A 19,601-nucleotide genomic window follows, 5' to 3' on the forward strand; every position below is an offset into this window, starting at 1 on the left:
GGTGATGACAATGTAGTTGCACTTGCATATGCTTTGTCTCATAGGCTGATGGGTCGTTAGAGCTAACCGCACGGTTCTACTTATACTTTGCAAAGGCAAGTTGCATGTATGCTAGGTTCTACTTTAGAGGTCCATGCAGTAGAGCCTAGGGGGAAATGCAAGTTGACAAGTGATATTCCTAACCCAATATCTAAGTTATTCAATGTGTAGATGAAAGATGATGCAGATGATTCTATTGGCGAATTCTTATTTGCCAATGGCATTCCATTTTATGTGGCTTGATATTGTATTATAAGGAGGCGATGGTGATGGTAGCAAGGATAGGACCATCACGTGTGTCACTAGGGGAGGGAAAATTGAGTACCACAATCTTGGATAAGAATTATTCCAAGATAAACTTGTTAATGGATATAATGAAGAAATGTTGGGTGGCAAGTGGTTGTAGTATAGTCATGGATGGGTGGACAGACACTAGGCATCGTCCAGTCATCAATATCATGGTTTTCTTAAGGTAGTTGATTGTTCAAGGCATAAAAAAAGATGCTGATTTTTAGTTTTAGATCCTCAAGCATGTTATTGAGGAGGTTAGGCCACAAAATATGGTCCAAGTAGTGATAGATGCATCATGCGGCCCATGTGTGCAAAGTTGCAGGGAAATTAGTTGAAACAACTTATAGACTGCATGTCCCTGCCAAGCTGGGTTGGCTTCAAGCAATTTATATAACAGTGTTTTTAAGCACCACCTCAATGTACATATTAAAATAATATAATATATAATAATAATAAACTATATAAGGTAAATTAAAGTCTTTTTTTTGGTGCTTACTTTAAATTTTAAACTAGACGAAATATAGGTCTCACCCTGGCGTCCATTCTTGTATTTAAGTACGTCAAGGTTATTATGAAAGGCTCTAGGAAAAGTGTTCACTTGCTGTTGCAAATTCTGATCAAAATAGGGACAAACCTACATAACCCGGGGACGTGTCCCCGGGTTAAAATCCCCCGTCCCTGTACCAGGGACATTTCAGGGACTTGGGGACGGCTAGGGGACGTCCCCCCGCCGTCCCCAAAATTGCAAAATTTGTGGGAAACGTCCCGGAAACTTGGGGACGGCAGTGACTCTCAAAGGGGACGTCCCCAATATGGTTTGGGGATGTCCCCCCGTTCCCTAACCGTCCTGGGGACGGCCAGTCGTCCCCCTTATCCCAGCACATTTAAAAAACAAAAAAAGACTCAAATGCTCAAAAAAACATTTTTTATTCTATTATAGGTCTATAAAATTGGATTTTCATTAATATGATGGGTAAACATGTCTGAATCACTTCCAAAAGCACTTAGAAATACTGAGCAGCAGCCTGGTAATAAATTTCACAAACACTTAGAACGCGGTAGTGCGTAAAAAAATGGTTGTAGGTCTGCAATATTGGACTTTTCACAATGATGAAAGGTAAACAGGTCTGAATCATAGCCAAAAGCACTCAGAAATAGGAATAACAGCTTGGTATAGAATTTCACAAACATCCAAAACTTTGTAGTGAATAAAGAAGCGGTTGTAGGTCATAATAGAAATGGAAGACTATCAAAATATCCTTCAACCAGAAATAAACAATGAACTACATGCAAACAAGTGTTGGCATATTGACAATGCATTTTCAATTATGAATGCATATTGAATATTGACAATGAATTCTGAACACAAATGTGGTATGTTAAGGTTCTATAATGTACATATACTTGCTTTATCCATGTTTTTATATGAATATAATGTATATATACATGCTTTATCTATTTTTCATATGAACATTTAAAATTTCGCTATATATTTTAAATTTTCCCTATATTTTATATAGCCGTCCCCTTTGCCGTCCCCCCGCCGTCCCCAAAATTGGCAAAAATTTTTGCCGTCCCAGAAACTCGTCTCGCCATCCCCGTCCTGGAAACTCGGGGTAACATAGGGACAAACCCTTTGTGGTTGAGCGCTATGAGGTGAGGATGAAACCCCTCCTCTCACAGTCACTATTCCAAATTAGAGTCTACAAAATTAATTTAATGCTCAGTTTTTTTAACATAGGTTTGGTCACACCTACAGATCTAGGCATAACTGAGTCCGAGCAGTCAGTTGTAGATTGAGCAAATAGAACCATCAACTAACTAGCTATCACAGTCACCTATAGCGATTCAAGTAAGGACTGGTGGAGATTATTTTGGTGAGAATACCTCTATCAATCCAAGAATCTATGTCTACCTAGAAGGGCACAATACCATCAGTTGCTAATGTTTGAGGGTTAACACGCCTCAAACCCTAGCCTAGGCGATATCTATGTCATATTTTAGGGGCTTCCACACATCCTTAGGTTCACTGAAGGAAGAGTGCCAACCCTTTGCATTGCATTGTCACTTTCCAGGCACTAGGGTTTGAGAACACAACATACCCAAGGCTATTGGCTGAAGGCCACCTAATTGGCCAACAAGATGTCTACCTTTTGGTCTAGGTGTCAAGGAGACAGATCTACTTTAGTTCGGAGCCTCAAGAACACTAGGCTCAATCCATATCCATACAAATTGCAAGCTAAAGTGGCCAGGTTTAATTCTCTAGCCGCATGTCTAAATTCTGGTCTGCCATTTGCTAAGGGTACATTGAGCATCCGTAGGTGACTCATCATTCAGATCAATATTCCATGTCACAAAAATACATCAAATTGCCTTTGCTATAGGTAATGTGTTATCAACAAATCATGAGCATCTGTAGGTGATTCATCATTTAGATCAATATTCCATGTCACAAAAATACATCAAATCGCCTTTGCTATAGGTAATGTGTTACCAATAAATCATGTTGATATGATGTTCAAGGATTCCTTTGGTAAAAATTGTAATAGATTCATATTTGGTATTTTTCATAAGGAGAAAATCACATGTTGAATTTTTGTGATTATTCTTTGTTTTGAAAATTAATTGATGTTGTACTAGGTTGTTTGTGTTGTGAATTTGATATAATTTTTAAGCTGGTTAAACAAATCATAAACCCTAGTTGTATTACATAGACAACATGCCATGAATAATGCACTCAAGGACATGGGAAAAATTGATTGGATCAAAGCGGTGGTCAATGATGCTAGAGATGTGTAGATGTTTGTTTGCAACCAACACACCTAACATGCACTCTTCAAGACCTTCTCTAAGAAGGAATTCCTGAAACCTATTGAAAATAGATATGCATCCTATTTCATTCTTTTGGAGGGAATGCTTGAGTTGCAAGAGGCTTTGCAACTAATGGTAATGACAGCATAATGGAATTGGTGGTCCCAGCCCAAGATAGAACAACGGATGAGGGTGAAAGATGTAGTGAAGAGATGTTTTTTGGGGTGATGCAAAATATAGTCTCCATCATTACTCCAGTTTCTAAGTAATTAGATATGGGGATGCCAATGCACCTAGCCTTGGAGAGGTGTATAAGTGCATTGATACTATGCTTGACCAAATGAAGGCTGTTGTGCGAGAGGACCCCACTTTAACATTCTACAATGAGCACATTCAACCAATCATTCAACGGATATGGGAGAAGTTCATTAGTACCTTGCACATGGTTGCCTATGCATTGAACCCCACGTGGTACAAGCAAAGACCTACTAGAGTTACACATATATAGGATGTTGAGGTGAAGGCATGGTTCTTTAGGGCCATCCAGAATATGTATGATCTTCTAGGGGCTGACATCATTTGTAATGAGTGGACAAAATTTGCCATTCTTAGAGGTTATTTTGAGGCAACCAAGATGGATATGGCAACTATGGGACAAGAGGACCCAATTTTGTGGGGGAATTGCCATGTACCAATTTCTTTGACTACCACTCGAGCCCTTCAATTGCTATCTTAGGTTTCTAGTTCTAGTTCATCTACTATTGAGAGGAATTGGTCTACTTATAGCTTCATCCATTCTCTTAAGAGGAACAAACTTAGGAGAGTAGAGAAGCTTGTGGTTGTACATAGTGCTTTGTCTCATTGATTGCAAGATACTTTTGTACAAAGAGAGTCTTGAAGCATGGTGGGATGTAGAGCTAGAGGAGTGAGCACAGATTGATGAAGATGCTATAGCTACAGAAGTAGGTCTGGTTGGTATTAGTTTGGTGGAGTTTGACCATGTGGGCTTGGTGCAGGATGTCATGGGAAAGGGTGAGGATTGAACTTTCCACTGGACATATTATGGTTTCTTGTGATTATCTGCTTTAATATTTTTGTCCAAATGTTGACAATTGATTTGATTTGAGAATGTTTAGTGCTAAAGGTTGAGATGCATTGAAAAAATTGTTTATATTGCCTATGAATATTGTAGTAATTGAATTATACACAAAATAGGAGACCATTTGAATGTTTTAACGAGTATTCTTTTGTCTGATAGGGTAATTGTGCATTATACAGCAGTCCACTCCCATAAAATGACAAACTTTAATACAGTAAAACCAGAAAGCTGAAATTAGTCTTAATGATTCTAGCATAATATCATCGATGCAGAAAAACCAACTACTACACATGCCCACAAGAGGTACATACGAAATTATACAAAACAACTATCACCCTTCCAAAATTAATTCTTTGATGGTCCTGGATCAGAACTCCCCTCTTTCTTGACAGCAAACAGTATCCCAGGTTCAAGAAAAGACCATTGGGTGGCTTTTGTGATGCCATGCTTAGACATAGATGGAAGAATGAAGAGGCTGGAAATTTCCAAATAGCTGTCATGGAGAATAACCTGGAGATTGTCAATTTACAAGGCTAAATCTTCAGATTAGTGCCAGGTGTGCATGTCTTTTGGACAGAGTGTGAGAGGAGTGTTTGAGATGCACCATTTCCTCTCCTTGCATGAGATTAGCTGCTGTATCCTGTGAGTCTTGCAGACATTCCTCAGAGCTTTCTGCAACTAGAAAGACATCATTGAAAGGGATTATTTGACTGAAATCCACTCCTTTATGACAGAACTGAAAATCTCCAATTTGTTGAGAAAATCCTCAGAAATTGAGGCTTTAGTCCTCTGTATGCCAGAATTGAAGAGGCTATCTGCACCCAAAATCTCTTTGACAATATTTAGGGTGGCAAAATCCAAAATGCAAAGTAAGTGGTGTGCCACTGTAGGGTGAGTCATGAGGAGAGAAGCCATGTTTTATCTTTGCCCCTGATCCTGCAAATTTCTATGGACCAGCTGTACTAGATCAAAGATAAAGCAAACAAAAACAAAGAAAATGAGAGTGAAGGTGCTGTTAAAATGCTGATATGTATGAATTTAGCTTGGGCATCAGGATGCCAACATGAATGCAGCATGCGAAAGGTGTCTTTTGAACAAGATAATGGTGGCCTTGAATAATGCCCTGCATTATTAAGGCAAGACGTTCCCATTCTATTAAAATAGCAGTGAACAATAGTTTGGAGGGAAAGGTTTAACCAAAGGGGAAGCCTTGAAGCTACATGATTACATTCTTTGTAACAGTGAGTAAATGATATAGCCTTAAATTTATTGCTATTTTGACTTCCTCCATATTACTTCTCAAATTCCAATCCTTCAAAGTTGTTGATACACCTCTGGATAATTCCCTGTGAGTCCTACTTCCAAGAATTTGCACCTCTAGGTACCAACCAATTTAGGATTGAATAATGCCAAGGCTTCAGCTTCATTATTCTTCTTCATTCCCAGGAAGAAAGGCCCACCTCTAATAAACAAACTTGATGGAGATTGTACCACGATCCTTTCATTAACAGGGCTGTGATTACCTTTAGCTGCGCTATTTTTATTTGAAAATATCTGCTCTTTTAGGTTTCCAAGCAGCAGCATTGTGCTTCAATGTTTTGTTGATTACTCCTTTAATGGTGGACAAGTTTTGATTGTTTTTGCTGTGACATGCTTTAATAATTGAGAACTAAAGCTGCATATAAATTTTTTGGTTGTAACTTGTAGTTCATATTCTGTACAATTATATGCAATGTTCCTTGAATATTATAAAGTTTTTAACAGGGACCTTGCTCTTTGGGAGTTTTGTTCTTGTTTTTAATAGGGCACGTTGTTTTAGCAGGTGATTTTTTATGTTTATCTTTTGTGTCAACTTTAGGATGTATGCATATTATCAACTCAGGCAAAGTTATTTTTCTTTTTACTTTGAATTTTTTTAATGCTACTACCAATTTGGGTTTTGGAATATTTCACAAGGTTGAGCATGCAAATCAAAGAATCATCTGGAATTGAAGCAACATTATATCTCAAATATAGCTTGGGTGTTACAAAAAACTCTTGTGCAATCTGAAATATTCTTTAACTTCATGTTGCCACTCTCTTTGGAAAGCACTCCATGCCTTGATTTGTTCCCGTGTTTTTAAGATTTTATATTCCCTGAAAGTTGATTCTATCGCAAAATTTCTATTCACATGTGGTGTGTCACTCAATCATTTGTGCTTGCATTCCTAAATTTGCCATTTTCTTTTATTCCTCAGGTTTTGGAGGATGAAGATGAGGATGAAGAGTATCTTCTGAAAGTAGAACCAGATAGTCCTTGGCTTCTTAACAATGCAGAAGCTTCCATCTCATGTAGGAGGACTTTTTCAATGTATGATGATATGTCCGAGGAACCTGAAAGGTGCACCAGTTTTTTATCAAGAATGATTTTTATTTTACCCTAAATAATGGTACAAGGTGTTTAACAAGTAAAAGAAAGTTATGTTTAACATAATCATTTTCTGGGTAAATTTTTCTTTGGATGAGTTTATTTCTTTTTTCATAAATGCAGTTTATTATCACAATATTTCTTCTTTCATAGACAGATGTTTGCATGTTTACGAGGAAGTGAATGATAAAAGTACAATTTGTCTAGCTCCAACTCCCCCAAAAAGGAACAATCATTTCTAGTTTGAGGAGACTCTTTGGGAACAATTGGCCCACTGGTTTGTGATTGGCTATATAATTTTGCAGGATTGATGCATAATAATCCCACATTGGCTTGTGATACATGCATACTTGAACTTTTTTAATTGTAAAAGGTAAAATATTATATGTATTATATATATCATATATATAAAGGAGTATTGAGTGAGGATGCTTTGTAAAGTAGTGCAGAATGAGGATGACTTATAAAAAGGATAAAAACTTGAATAAAGTTCCATTGTCCAATCTTTCAGATTTTTAATGGTCATAGACCATTAGTTGGATTTATTCTGTAATATCTTTAAATTTAATATTGTCTGGATGATATGTAAATTGTTGTTACTTATTTGTTTACAGATCTGAAGAGAACTTTGGGAAACTTGGTTCAGACAGTACTCCAAGCAGGAATAACTTTGAGGCAGTTATCAACAGAGGCATGTATGGTTCTTCTCAGGGAAGGAAACCGATGATGTGGCAGGAAGCTTCTCTTACTCCTGAGAATGGAAGAACACACAGAAAGCGTAAAACAGGTCTTGATCTAAAAGGTGAACTGTCAACAGTTGAGTCCAAACGAGTAAATGGAGGCATGAGAATTGCAGATTCTATCCCAGGTAGGGGTACTGTTGTGGTTGGTAGCAAGATCAAGAAAAATTTTGACGGAAGGATCTACCATGGAGAAATTGTTGGGTATGAGTTGTTATACAAGGTAGGTATATAATACTGTTATTGATATCGTGTGCTCAATATTGGAATCTGTCGGGATTTCTCATCACCAGGCTAGGTTATAATATTTTTTGGTAATTTCATTATTTGGTTCAGATTAGATACGAGGATGGTGATTTTGAGGAATTGACATGGGAGGAGCTCCAGCCTAGACTAGTTTCTGCTGAAGGGGGTTTTCTTTCAAAATAACAGAATGGTGTAGTTACAGTTTATTGCTTCTATTGCTGCTGGGCAAGTTGCATTACTACAAGAAACTGGCCCCTGTTTTTGGCAGTTTCATGAATATTTTTGAAAATACAACTTGAATTCAATGCTCTGTAAATTCATGGTTGAGCATTTCATGTTATATTTTACCTGTGATTATGAGAATATTTAGTCGAAACAGTGTAATTCTTTTTTGTTGTCAATTGCCTCGGTCCTATGCTGAGAACATGTTTGCCCATACACATGGAGAATTACTGGCATTGGCATTGGTTGCTCATTTGAAAGGCAACGTTAACTTTAGGCTAGTGTCACATAATCACTTCTGGCTTCTGATTTCAAAGGGAAGCCTTTTTGTAAGCTGTTACTTGTGTAGAAAAAAGTTTTACATGAACTAACTAACCTGGATTAGTTCTAGCATAGAGGGCTGAGGTCTTGATCTTGTTTTTGTTGTGTTTGTGTCTTGTTTATATTTTTTTATTACAAACAATTTTCATGTATAAGCTTTTACACTTGAATTTTGGTATTTTTGTGAATAGTTTTGTTCATTACGTGCTATTTTGCATCTCTATTACTTACAATGTCTTTGTTTGTGGACCCGTAAATATACTTTTTCACAGAATCAGGTACTGGAAATTGTCTTTGTTTTGTGGCCTGTTTATTTTGAGAATGGGAAGACTGATTTGTTGTGTCATGTTGCATCTGTATGTAAATATGGGATTTTTCCAGTGTTCCGCAGTGATGCATCACCCCTAAAAAACCCGTGTCCCGGATAGGGGGACATTTCCAAGACTTGGGGACTTGTGGACTTGGGGGGAGTGTACCCCCCACAGTACCACCACCTCTGCCACCTCTGCTGGGGATGCTGCTAGATCGATTGCTATATGGCACATGCCATTACACACTAATTGCAACCTTTAACTTTGTGAAATCTAGTTTGCCTTTCATGGGACCTCACAGAGATGTTATATTGCAGATTTTGCCTTGAAGATTTCAATTCATCTCAATTTGTATATCATTGTAGCCTCCCCACTGCTGCTCCGCCGCCGTACCCCTGTGATCCCCAAATTTAGGCCTTTGGTCCCCATGTCCCCATGCCCCTGCGTCCTTTAAAATTGATTTTAAGTAATATGCTTTGGTGTTTCTAATAGGAAAGTTGTACGCAGTTGAGAAGGTCCAAACATCCAATATGCAAATATTTCTCACCATCATTAGATGGTGGATGAAATGTGAAGTTGCTTAACAAACATCATTTGTATATGTTGGTTTTATGTGTAATAACTAAGTAAAGTTAGGTTACGACTTAGAGATATACAACGGGAGTCAAAAGTTTGAGCCACAAAATTTTCAATTGAATGTTTTTGATTAAGATAAGATGGGTTTTTGACAGGGTTCAAACCCTGCTACAAAAGTTTGAACAGCAGAAAATCAAGCCAAACCAGTGCGTGATCCAACCCAATGCAACTTAAGCAACCAAAGTCTAGGTATGCAAAAGAGAATCCGACTTGGGAAGACTTTTCTTCTCTTTTGTACAACAGTCCAAAAAGAGTTAATCTAAATCTGAATCGTTAAGAGGAGGGGTGAGAAGGCCTATCTAAGGAAAAACACAAATGATGAACTAATTAATATCAGGCATGAATTTTTTTTAAATGGAATGGACAACTTGTTTGACTTTTCTATTGAATGTTGTATTTGAAAATATTGAAGGAAACACAAATAATGAACTAACATCAGGCATGAGATTTTATTGTTATGGACAACTTGTTTGACTAAAATTCATGCGGTTTAATTAATCAGTGTCAATCTAGAGAAAGGGAACGAGGGGCAGCCATATATATATGCAGTTCAATATTACATGTGATTGTGTATATGAATTTCAGTTTTGATGTCTTTAATTAGTTTTGATTATACTTCAAATAAGCGATTCTGGCATTGAAACATACCGGTAGGTTGAATTTGCTAAAATTTAAAAAACTTATTGTAGTGGAATGAATTTGAGATTGATTTCTAAATTTGGTTGAGCAAGGTTTAAATTTTTGAGCTTAGCCTGTAGAAATGCTGATAAAAGGAGTTGCATAGTTAGGCCCTACGTAAATTAATGTTTGAATCTATTTTATACTCTTGTTTTCAAGTCAGGGCAAAATTGAAGTGAACAATTCCTTTTATTGATCCGTCCTTCCTAATAAAAAATGGTACTCACATGACAACAGACATATCGAATTGAAAAACAAATTACATTCCATTGGCAAATTATTTAAATAAAAATTAACTCACCAATTGATATTATTGTGTCATTGGTCTAGGATTCTCTTTTTTAACTATTGGTTGTATTTTGGGGCAGTCTGGGCAATAAATCACAGAGGTCCCTCTAGGGTAAGCTCTGCTCCATGAAGTATTTCTAGATTATTGAAAAATGATACATACAAATTATTATTTAAATTTTCTAAGTAACCAATAATGTCAAAATTTTAAAACATAACATAACATAAACAAATTGAAAGAACAGGGACCAATGATGATACTGATCCATAATATTAATTCATTTGATACATTAATAGTGATATTCATAGATGCAATATGAAATATGATTACAGTGAGAAATGCAAGAAATGAAAACTTGCAAACTATATAGAGAGTGGTGTTACAAGATTATCAAAGTTATTGCAAGATTATGTTACTCTAATTCCTTTTAGAGTTTGTAACTACGGGCACAACATTCCATCGTTCATCAACATAGTTTTCTTGTTGAGTGCAAATCTAACTTTTGGATTTAAGATGCATATTTGGTCGTATGGTCATTAAGTTTAATTTTATCACACCATTGCTCCTTGGGTTTTGGAACTCCAATGTTGTTCAACCACTTTCGAAGAAGTCCAATTTCTTTGGGCTAATAATTTGAGTTGATCCCCATTTGCGATCTTGAAAAGCCAATCTGCTATGTGTTGAAGTTGTGGGGCATTTTACTTTTAAATTGTTAACCTCAAGAAATTTTAGGTTGATTAAATATGATAAATTTGTAGAATAATTTGGGTAAAATCCTTACTCGAGGAAAATGATATTTCACTCCTATTGTGATTATGAAAAGCAAATTTGCTATGTGTTGAAAGTGTGGGGCTTGACAATTTAAGCAATTTACTTTTAAATGCTTAACCTCAAGAAATTTAAGGTTCATAAAATATGACAAATTTGTAGAATAACTTGGGTAATCCTTGGGTTAAGTTTGTCTAGGCTTGAAAAAAATGAGAAAGTGAAATCTCAAACTTAAGAGGCTAAGTATTTAGAGAGCTTAATTTCTACGATTGTGACACTTTTCACAATTCTAACTAGTCTTTTGTTGCCCTTTTGGATAGGAAACTTAAGCTTCAAATCACTTTCCCCTCCTAAAGCTTGAATGCTCACAGGGCAATAAATTAGAGTTACCAAGATGACCTAGATAAACCTTGGGGTAAACATATGAGTTAAGCAATAGCCTACTTGAGATATTGGGGAAATTGATTTTGAAGTCTTTGTGAAGAAAAGTTGCAGGAGCTTGATTGTAGTGATTGTAACAATTGTCCAATTTTGGGAACTAACTCTTCATCCTTTCTTGAAAACATCTTAGTCAATTCTTAAATGATGATAGCTTGACGCATGTTTCTAAATCTAACTCAAAGGTTTCACTATTAGTTAGAATAACCTAAGTTCAAACATTTGTTGCTTGGGGATTTACGGATGCAAAACCCTAAGTCTATAATGTTGAAAAGCTTGAGGGTGTGATTAACCATGGTTATCATAAGTAATTTTGCTAAGCTACTAAAGACCCAAGACATCATCCAAGTCCAAGGCTTTTAAGTATTAGTATAACATTAGTTCTCACAGTACAATTCAAATTCTTGGAGCTTTGAAGTCTTAAGCCCACCCAATTATACTTATAATAAGCTAAGGCCTTCTAATGATGCCACTTTCTAGAATCCTAGGTGCATGGGCTTTTAGAACCATATCCATATTATCATAAGCTATAAATTTGTTGAGGAGTCAGTCCAATGGTGTAAGTTATCCTGAGCAACCATGGGTTATGTTATGCCTAAGCTAATAATTAGCTTTTCTTGACAATAAGGTAAAACCTTGATTATTTTTTGCTTATTTATCCAGAATTTTGAGGGTCACTATATTAATATAGTATTCATGGGTAACTCAAGCTATGCCACTCGATGGTTATTGTGGGTTACCCGAAGTACAAGAACTTGTAAACTTAAGTCATATGCCAATATTTCTAAGGGCATAAGAGGTTGAGATTGTGACATTTGTCTCAATATCATGAAACAAAAGCATTCACAAACTAAACAAACTGAAATTAGCTTAAGTGCTAAAAGTTAATCAATTACTCTAAAGTAATTACAAAATCCTTTGAGTACCAAAATCTAACAATTGCAGAACTTGTTACAATCTTAGAACCTTGAAATAAACAGAACTACAATCTTAAGTAAAAACTACTATGAGAATTCACAAGCAACCTTAAGGAAATCAAATAACATGATTGCTAGAACCACCCTCCTTTGAACTCTTTACTTCTATACTATATATTATTAATAAAAGTTTGTACACATGCTTTACAGGCCATTCCATTAACTGATTGTAATAATCCCACATGAATGGGAAATGAATGGGAAGTGGTAGTTCTCTCGAATATAATTAGTTTAAATAAAGGGCTTACACAAGATTATAAGCTATCCATTGAATATTTTGCATTGAGCATTGTTCAAGGGTGGCTGCCCCTTGAACAAGTCCATGACAATTTTTAACGTGATTGTGGTTTTAATACAATTTTATTCACTTTATTTTATTTGCAATGCATATTCATTCTCTATATTTTTGATATTGTGATAATATACTGTAAGAGAATTATAGCGTGTGGTATGCGAGTTCTTCCTAGGGCCATGTTCTATATTAGTATCAAAAGTTTAGGACTTCTTGCACATAAAACAAATTTTTATCGCCGCTTAGAAATTGTTAGATTTTAATGTTTATCATCAGATCACATTTAATTCTGGTAGTCCTAAGTAGCATTTAGTTTTAACTTATAAGATTTAGTCTTATATTTTAAAGTTAGGGACAATTTTTAGTGTTTGTTTGTTTTGTTTTGTTTTTTCTTTTCTTTTTCTTTTCTTCTTTCATACTGAAGATGTTTACAAATATATCACATACAAGCAACTACTTAGAAATGATACTAATACTTAGCTCAATGTGAGCTTAATCTTATTGATAGTAAGCTCCTTTTGAGCACTAATTAGAGCAATATTTAGCTCCTTTCAAGCACTAGCATTAGATACTAAATTATATAGGCATACTTAAAGCTAACAATAGAAGACCAAAAGTCTCAACTTAGAATTTCACATTAGACGTCCTTTTGAGGGTTTGAACTTGGGTCTTTATAGAGAGAAACCAATTTTTAACAAATTTAACTCAACCCCTTGAACATAAAATCATCAACTCCCATGTGAATGTTTGAGATATGTATTAACCGACCTATTTGGTGTGTTTCTTCAATAAGATAGGAAAACATTGTTTTCAATAACTAATTTGCACTTTCATTAGTATGTGTGTAGGTGAGACCGTATGTGAAGTATATTTATGCATTTTATATGTATCTAAGATCATTATGGAAAAAGGGAAAAAGATACTAATTCAAACAAGTTCTTGTTATGTTTGTATTTGTACAAACCTATTTTTAGTTCCATCATTAACGAATGATGGTTCATGGATTGTTTTTTAATGTTTAACCCATGTAATTAATGTGTTCTTTGTGTATTCTATCTATATACTTCTAGATTATTTTTATTCATATTTTTTATGATTAGTTTTCTAAAGATCTTAATTTTTAACATGATATTAAAAAATGTTGATATTTTCTTGACTTCATTAATCCTCACATCCGACTTTATATAAGAAAAATGATAAATATGAATTGATTGAGTTAGGCAAGTTGTTTGCTAATTTTACTAAATGACATCACAATACCACTTGATGAAGTCTATGCCTTGTATAGTAGTTCTCATATTACACAAGAACAATTTTGGTTTAGTCATGAGGACAAAAGCCATGCAAGCATCTACTAGGCTTTTGCACCTTGTAAATTGTTATAAATGATTTTAAAAAAAGCTTGTTTGTAGACAAGTTGAATTTACCATCATTGAAGCGAGTGTGGGTTTGCTTACTTTTTTAAATGCTTTCATTTTTTGGTAGTTAGCAAAATGTATAATGCCTCCCTCTAGCGATCCATTGTAATCCAATAATTTTTAATTCTTCAAATGAATACTCAAGAAAGTGGCTATTGTCAGACACAATAACTGTGGATTAAACATCCAGCAAGGAGAAGGCGTCCTCCAGCAAAAAAAGGAAAAGCGTCCCTGGGTTGGAAACATAGGACATTGTTAAGGAAAGCAGCGGAATGGAGACGGACGACTCCAACGGTGAAGATAGCTGGAAAGACGAGGAGCTGGGTAACAAGGAAGAAAGCGACAACAATGATCTTGGTCAAGAAAGCCCTACCCTCAGCGAATACCCTGGTAAGGACAACAACCATCAGATGGAAGAAGCGAATCCTAAGGATAACGAGGAAACCAGAGTGAATTCTGAGAAGGAAATGAACAAAGACTCTGAGAAGGACCTGACTAAGGATAGGGATAGCGAGGACAAGGAAAGTGCTAGTAAAGGGATTATCCTGGATAACCTCAAGAAGCTCTTTGAGGCTAGAATGGATTTCGATAGATGGACCTACGAGACCTTGAAAAACTTGGATAAGAAAGGGATTAAAACAGATGAAAAGAGGGAGGATGAAAACAGAGAACAAATTAATTGGAAGCAGGAAATGGAGAATAAGGTAAAATCGCTAGAAGAGGGAAAAGAAGCGATGAAAAATCTGATGGGAGTTATCCCAAGTATCCTCTTTGCTGTCATTAAAAACCTGGAGGACATCGCCAAGGTCGTTGATCATACCTGCACTCCTAAACCGGTCGTGGATTTTGACCTGGAGGAAGAGACCATCTAGACTGGAAGTGGTGATGCTAATTTGGTGGGCGGTACTGCGAAGAGAACCAGGGCTAGTATCAAGAAAGCTGTGGCTACTTCAGCAAAGGATCCCCCTAACTTCAAAGACAACATCAAAGAGTTGTATGATATCAGCAACACCCTGGCTAAAGCCTTGGAAAAAATCTGAATGCTCGAAGGCCTGTTGGCTTTTTGGGGCTTTTTTGGGTTTTCTTCGGTTTTTCGCTGGTTTTTTGTGGTTTCTGTTCTTTTCTGTTTCTTGTAGCTTTGCTATTTAAGTTCTACTTGTAAAGGGTTTCAGGGCCCCTTCAAAACCTACTTTTTCCTTAATAAAAAAAACAAAAAACAAAAAAAAAACTGTGGATTAAATATGTGTGAAGTTATTTGCAATTGTCAAATACTTCAAATAACATACATCTTGACTTGTGCATTAGGTTGATGAGTTGATTCAATAAAAGCTTTAAATGACTAACTTGCATAAGTGACTTTTATTGAGACACTGAAAGAAACATTTTATTTTAAAAGTGGACGAGTACAACAACTTGAGTAATGCTTACAAACTACATATATGTTAAAATCTCATTGGACCTATTCCAAAAGGTTATAAGGTGGTATTCAAAAGTCATAGAAACACATCTCAAAGTACTCCTTTCTTTTGTTCATGTTCATGGAAAAAGTTTTCAATCTTAACATGAATTTTATCAGGTAAGTTAAAATATTTATGAGGTTGTTGCTGTATTGACAATGTTTAGTTTGTTTTTGATTAATTAAGTAGGGAAGGGCCCTGAACCTAATACAAGAGAACAACAAAATATAGCAGATAAAAAAAAGGGTGTTGACCCCAAACAACCAAAATCTCTAAGGGCAAAGAAACATAGGCTAAAAAAAGATCACTTTATAGCAGTTCATGAACAAACTACTAACATCAAAACACCTGTCATAACAAACCACTACAACATATTGGCTATACATTAAGAAATCCACATCAAGATTGAGTAAAGTTTTCATTGACGACATGAGGAAGAGTTTGGGAAGAGAAGGAAGAACAATGTTTCCTTTGACGACAAACAATAATCCATACAATACAATCATCTAGATCACCATTACAATGGAAATCATGGGGGTAAATCCAAAATTAAGTTTGTTTCTAAGCTCTTAATCCAAAGTTATTTGTCTTACTTAAAGTATAGGGGTAAAGAATGAAATTTTTCAATTCTTATAATTTTAGATATTTAACTAAGTCCATAAACCTAAGAAACATGATAGTTTATTATTATTATTGAAGAGAATTAAACTTTTCAATAATCAATCAATATGAAATATAGATGAGTTAATTGATGTTTAAATTTATATTGATGTTTCTTCACCATTGAGATTTTATGAGTAGTTAGATTGGAAATTAGTTGCATATCACTAGTTTGAGGTGCAAGTAATATCTTGTTTTAAAATGGTAATATATTGATAAAAATGTATGTTGTTATGATTGAAAAATGAAAAAAGGTTGCTATTGGAGTACAATCTAACTTTCTAGGAGTTTATATGTCATCCTAAAAGGAAATTGATAAATACTTTGGAAGATAAGGCCTATATGGTCAAGATAGAGTTAAATGATAGTAGCCCATCTACACTTTCATTAGCCACTATTTGTCTCTTTCTATGAGGATATTAAATGTGGTATCGTGTGGAATATTAACCTATAGGAAAATCAAAATAGGTCTCTCCCTCTGTCTCTCTATAGAGGGCATAGGATATTTTGATATGTGATAGCTACAAAGAATTTTTACATAGAGATCACATGGTTCCAAAACTTAAAGGAGTGCTAAATCTTTTATTTGTCTAAGGATGAGATAATATTATATTTGTATGTGTAGGTTGTTTTGGAACCAAGCACATTTATGGACACATTAAGGAATGCTTTAGAAATTAGAGATATTATTTCTTTTGATATAGACAAGTAATTTACAAGTGACTATTTCTTGAACAAAGTATATGAGACTAGAATTTATATATAGTGTTTGTGGGACTTGAGCTCCCAATCTTCTCAGGATATTTGATTGCTCAAATAGATGATTTTTTGCAATCTACTTTTCAATTGTGTTGCCAATGCATTTGGTATACTTCTATGAATAGAGGTACACAATACACAAATTTTATCAAATATAGTTTTTGGATCTTTAGACACCTTATTTATTTAAGGTTCAATAATAGCATACATTATATATCTTGGTAAATTGTTAGTGAATTCTCATTGTTAGTGAATTCTCAATTTTCTAAATTGTGCATCACATTTTGAAGTTTTTGTAAATCACATGCATATATTTCATGAGTACTTTGTGTCTAAAAGAATTTATAAAAGGACATGAAATATAAAATAATATTTAGACATTCAATATGTCATGGTAAGGAATAAATAACTATAAAATTGCAACGCTTAAGAAGCCAAATAACTTAAATTATTTGATAAGCTTAGAATAAATCATCCAACATAAAATACATATCGAAACATTTGAGTCACATTCACTCTCTTCCACTGCATTACTACATTAGACCGTGAAAGGTAAATTCCACTTATTAGTTCCCTCTTCTCATTGTTTTTGGTTATTTGCTTAATTTATTGTATGCATGTCTACTTTACAACCACAACACTCAAGCCATCACAATTCTAATTATAAGCCTAGAGGGAAGGAATTTTATGATTGCCATAAACAAAAAAAAACAAAAAACTTATGAAATATTTTATACCCACCAAAATAGTTGCTTTAGCATGCATTGGACATATTTATGAGCTTTATTTGTCAATTAAACCCTCTAAACTTCTTGGTATAGTTCACCTATTTTTATTGAGTGGGTTTTACCTTAAGAACTATCATGAAAATGATAATTCACTCATTACTAAGATTTTTTTTCAAAATGACTCTTTAATTATATATGTTTATGAAAAAATATCATGCATTACTTTTTTTTGAATAAAAGGGTAAAAACTTTATTGATAATCAGAAATATCATGCATTAATTATTATAAATATTTTAAAGGATTGTACTAAGGCCTTCATCATTTTTGGAAATGTCTATATTCTATGATTCTCACTACTCTATGGTATCTCAAGTGATATATAATTTTTTTTCTTCTTAAAATTCAATTGTTAATCTATTAATTAATTTACTGAAGTAGGAATCAAATTGGATCCTAAGCTGTCTTGAGAAAATACAAATTATAATTTATATAAATAACTAGTAAGTTTTGATTTCCCTTACTATTTATATGTTTATTATCATCTATTAAATAAGTATTACATTTAGATCTATGTAGGATATTTTTATAGACCATAATAGGAAAGAAGAGCATTAGAAGTATATTAAAGATATAACTAATTATGTTTTTTATTATTCTTGCACCAAGACTAAAAATGTATTTAGTTATTATGGTACTGGCTATATTAGTTATCTTATTGATATAATAAACTCCTCAATGCGTGTCTTCAAAATATGGTGTTATCACATGGATGGAGTAGTACTTAAAAACAAACCTATAGTGGATCGTTCATATATAAAGGTTGATATAGAAGTTCAATAGAATCAATAAAGGAATTAGTGAAAATTATGACATTATTAGATAATCTTCACACAGGTACTATTGTAAATATCACTATTAATATGATAGCCAAAACTACATTGCTCTTGTCAAATAATCCTATTCAACTTCTAAGAAATAAGAACATTTAATTTGATGAACCATTCATGAAAAAGTTCTCAATGATGAAATTAATCTCTAATTTCATTAGACTAGTGATTAGGTGGTAGATATATTGTGATCATAAAGACCTAGGCTCAATCCAAGTAGTCACCAAATAAAACCTCTACGTAGTGTCTCTATCACAATGCTTAACACCAAGGAGTTATGATTGAGGAGTGTTCATGAAAATGACACATTCTAGTGGCATACTTTATATGTAAGAACTAAGACCATTTAAAATATCTACATGCATTGGATAAGACATAAAGACACATTTGATATCTATACGTATTGTTTGTAAGACCTATAAACATTTTGAATAAATTAGATGCAAGATTATGAGTATTATGCATATATTCCTTTTATCTCCTTCCATTTTAAAAATAATTATATATAAGACCTATGGGCATTATATATTGTCCAATAACTTTGGGGGTCATTTTGAGGAGGTTTGGGTTCCCATAAAAGAATTTATAAAACCTCTTTTTGCATCAGTTTTACAAAACTAGAATTTAAATTATGACAATAGTCTTATCATGTAGTCTAAAATATATGATCATCTTGGCATTTGTTTTATCTTTGTGCTATGCCTGCCACAAACATACCATGTTATTGAGGAACTTTGTCTTATCTTTTTAAAGAAATTGACAACATATACCCTCTATAAATATTATGGGGATTTGTTAAAACATAACGTTTATTATGAGATCACACTTAATGGTGGTGATCTTGAATAGAATTTATAGGGCTCTAACTTATGAGGTTTAACCTCATAATAAAAAGTTAGTGGTAATTTATAAAGCATCACTTTTTGAAATATTTTAAATTACTTTATTAATCATCTTAATTAACCTTAATTGGGTATTTAGTGAAAATTCACCAACTCCTACATGAATGGTTGAGAAATATATCAACCAATATATTTGAGGTTTTCCTTAAATATGAGAAACATACAGTATTTAACAAATGACTTAAACATGCATTACTATGTGTGAGAGGCAAGACTACATGAGA

The 19,601-nt window shown here is 34.2% G+C and overlaps 1 protein-coding gene across 5 annotated transcripts in view; it reads left to right on the forward strand.

The window, feature by feature from the left end:
* The window catches only part of LOC131045782 (uncharacterized), a 38,974-nt gene extending 30,726 nt beyond the window's left edge, over positions 1 to 8,248 (forward strand). For 4 of the 5 annotated variants that reach the window (XM_059221428.1, XM_059221427.1, XM_057979379.2 and 1 more), the window contains 3 exons: positions 6,478 to 6,620; positions 7,262 to 7,610; positions 7,724 to 8,248. In XM_059221428.1, the coding sequence (XP_059077411.1) occupies positions 6,478 to 6,620; positions 7,262 to 7,610; positions 7,724 to 7,816 (585 nt within the window). In that variant the 3' untranslated portion in view covers positions 7,817 to 8,248. The remainder of the gene's footprint in view (positions 1 to 6,477; positions 6,621 to 7,261; positions 7,611 to 7,723) is intronic. The other variant, XM_057979383.2, reaches the window with a different exon arrangement.
* The last annotated feature ends 11,353 nt before the right edge of the window (positions 8,249 to 19,601 follow it).

The sequence above is a fragment of the Cryptomeria japonica genome, chromosome 5, assembly GCF_030272615.1.
Source record: "Cryptomeria japonica chromosome 5, Sugi_1.0, whole genome shotgun sequence".
Classification (NCBI taxonomy): Eukaryota; Viridiplantae; Streptophyta; class Pinopsida; order Cupressales; family Cupressaceae; genus Cryptomeria; species Cryptomeria japonica.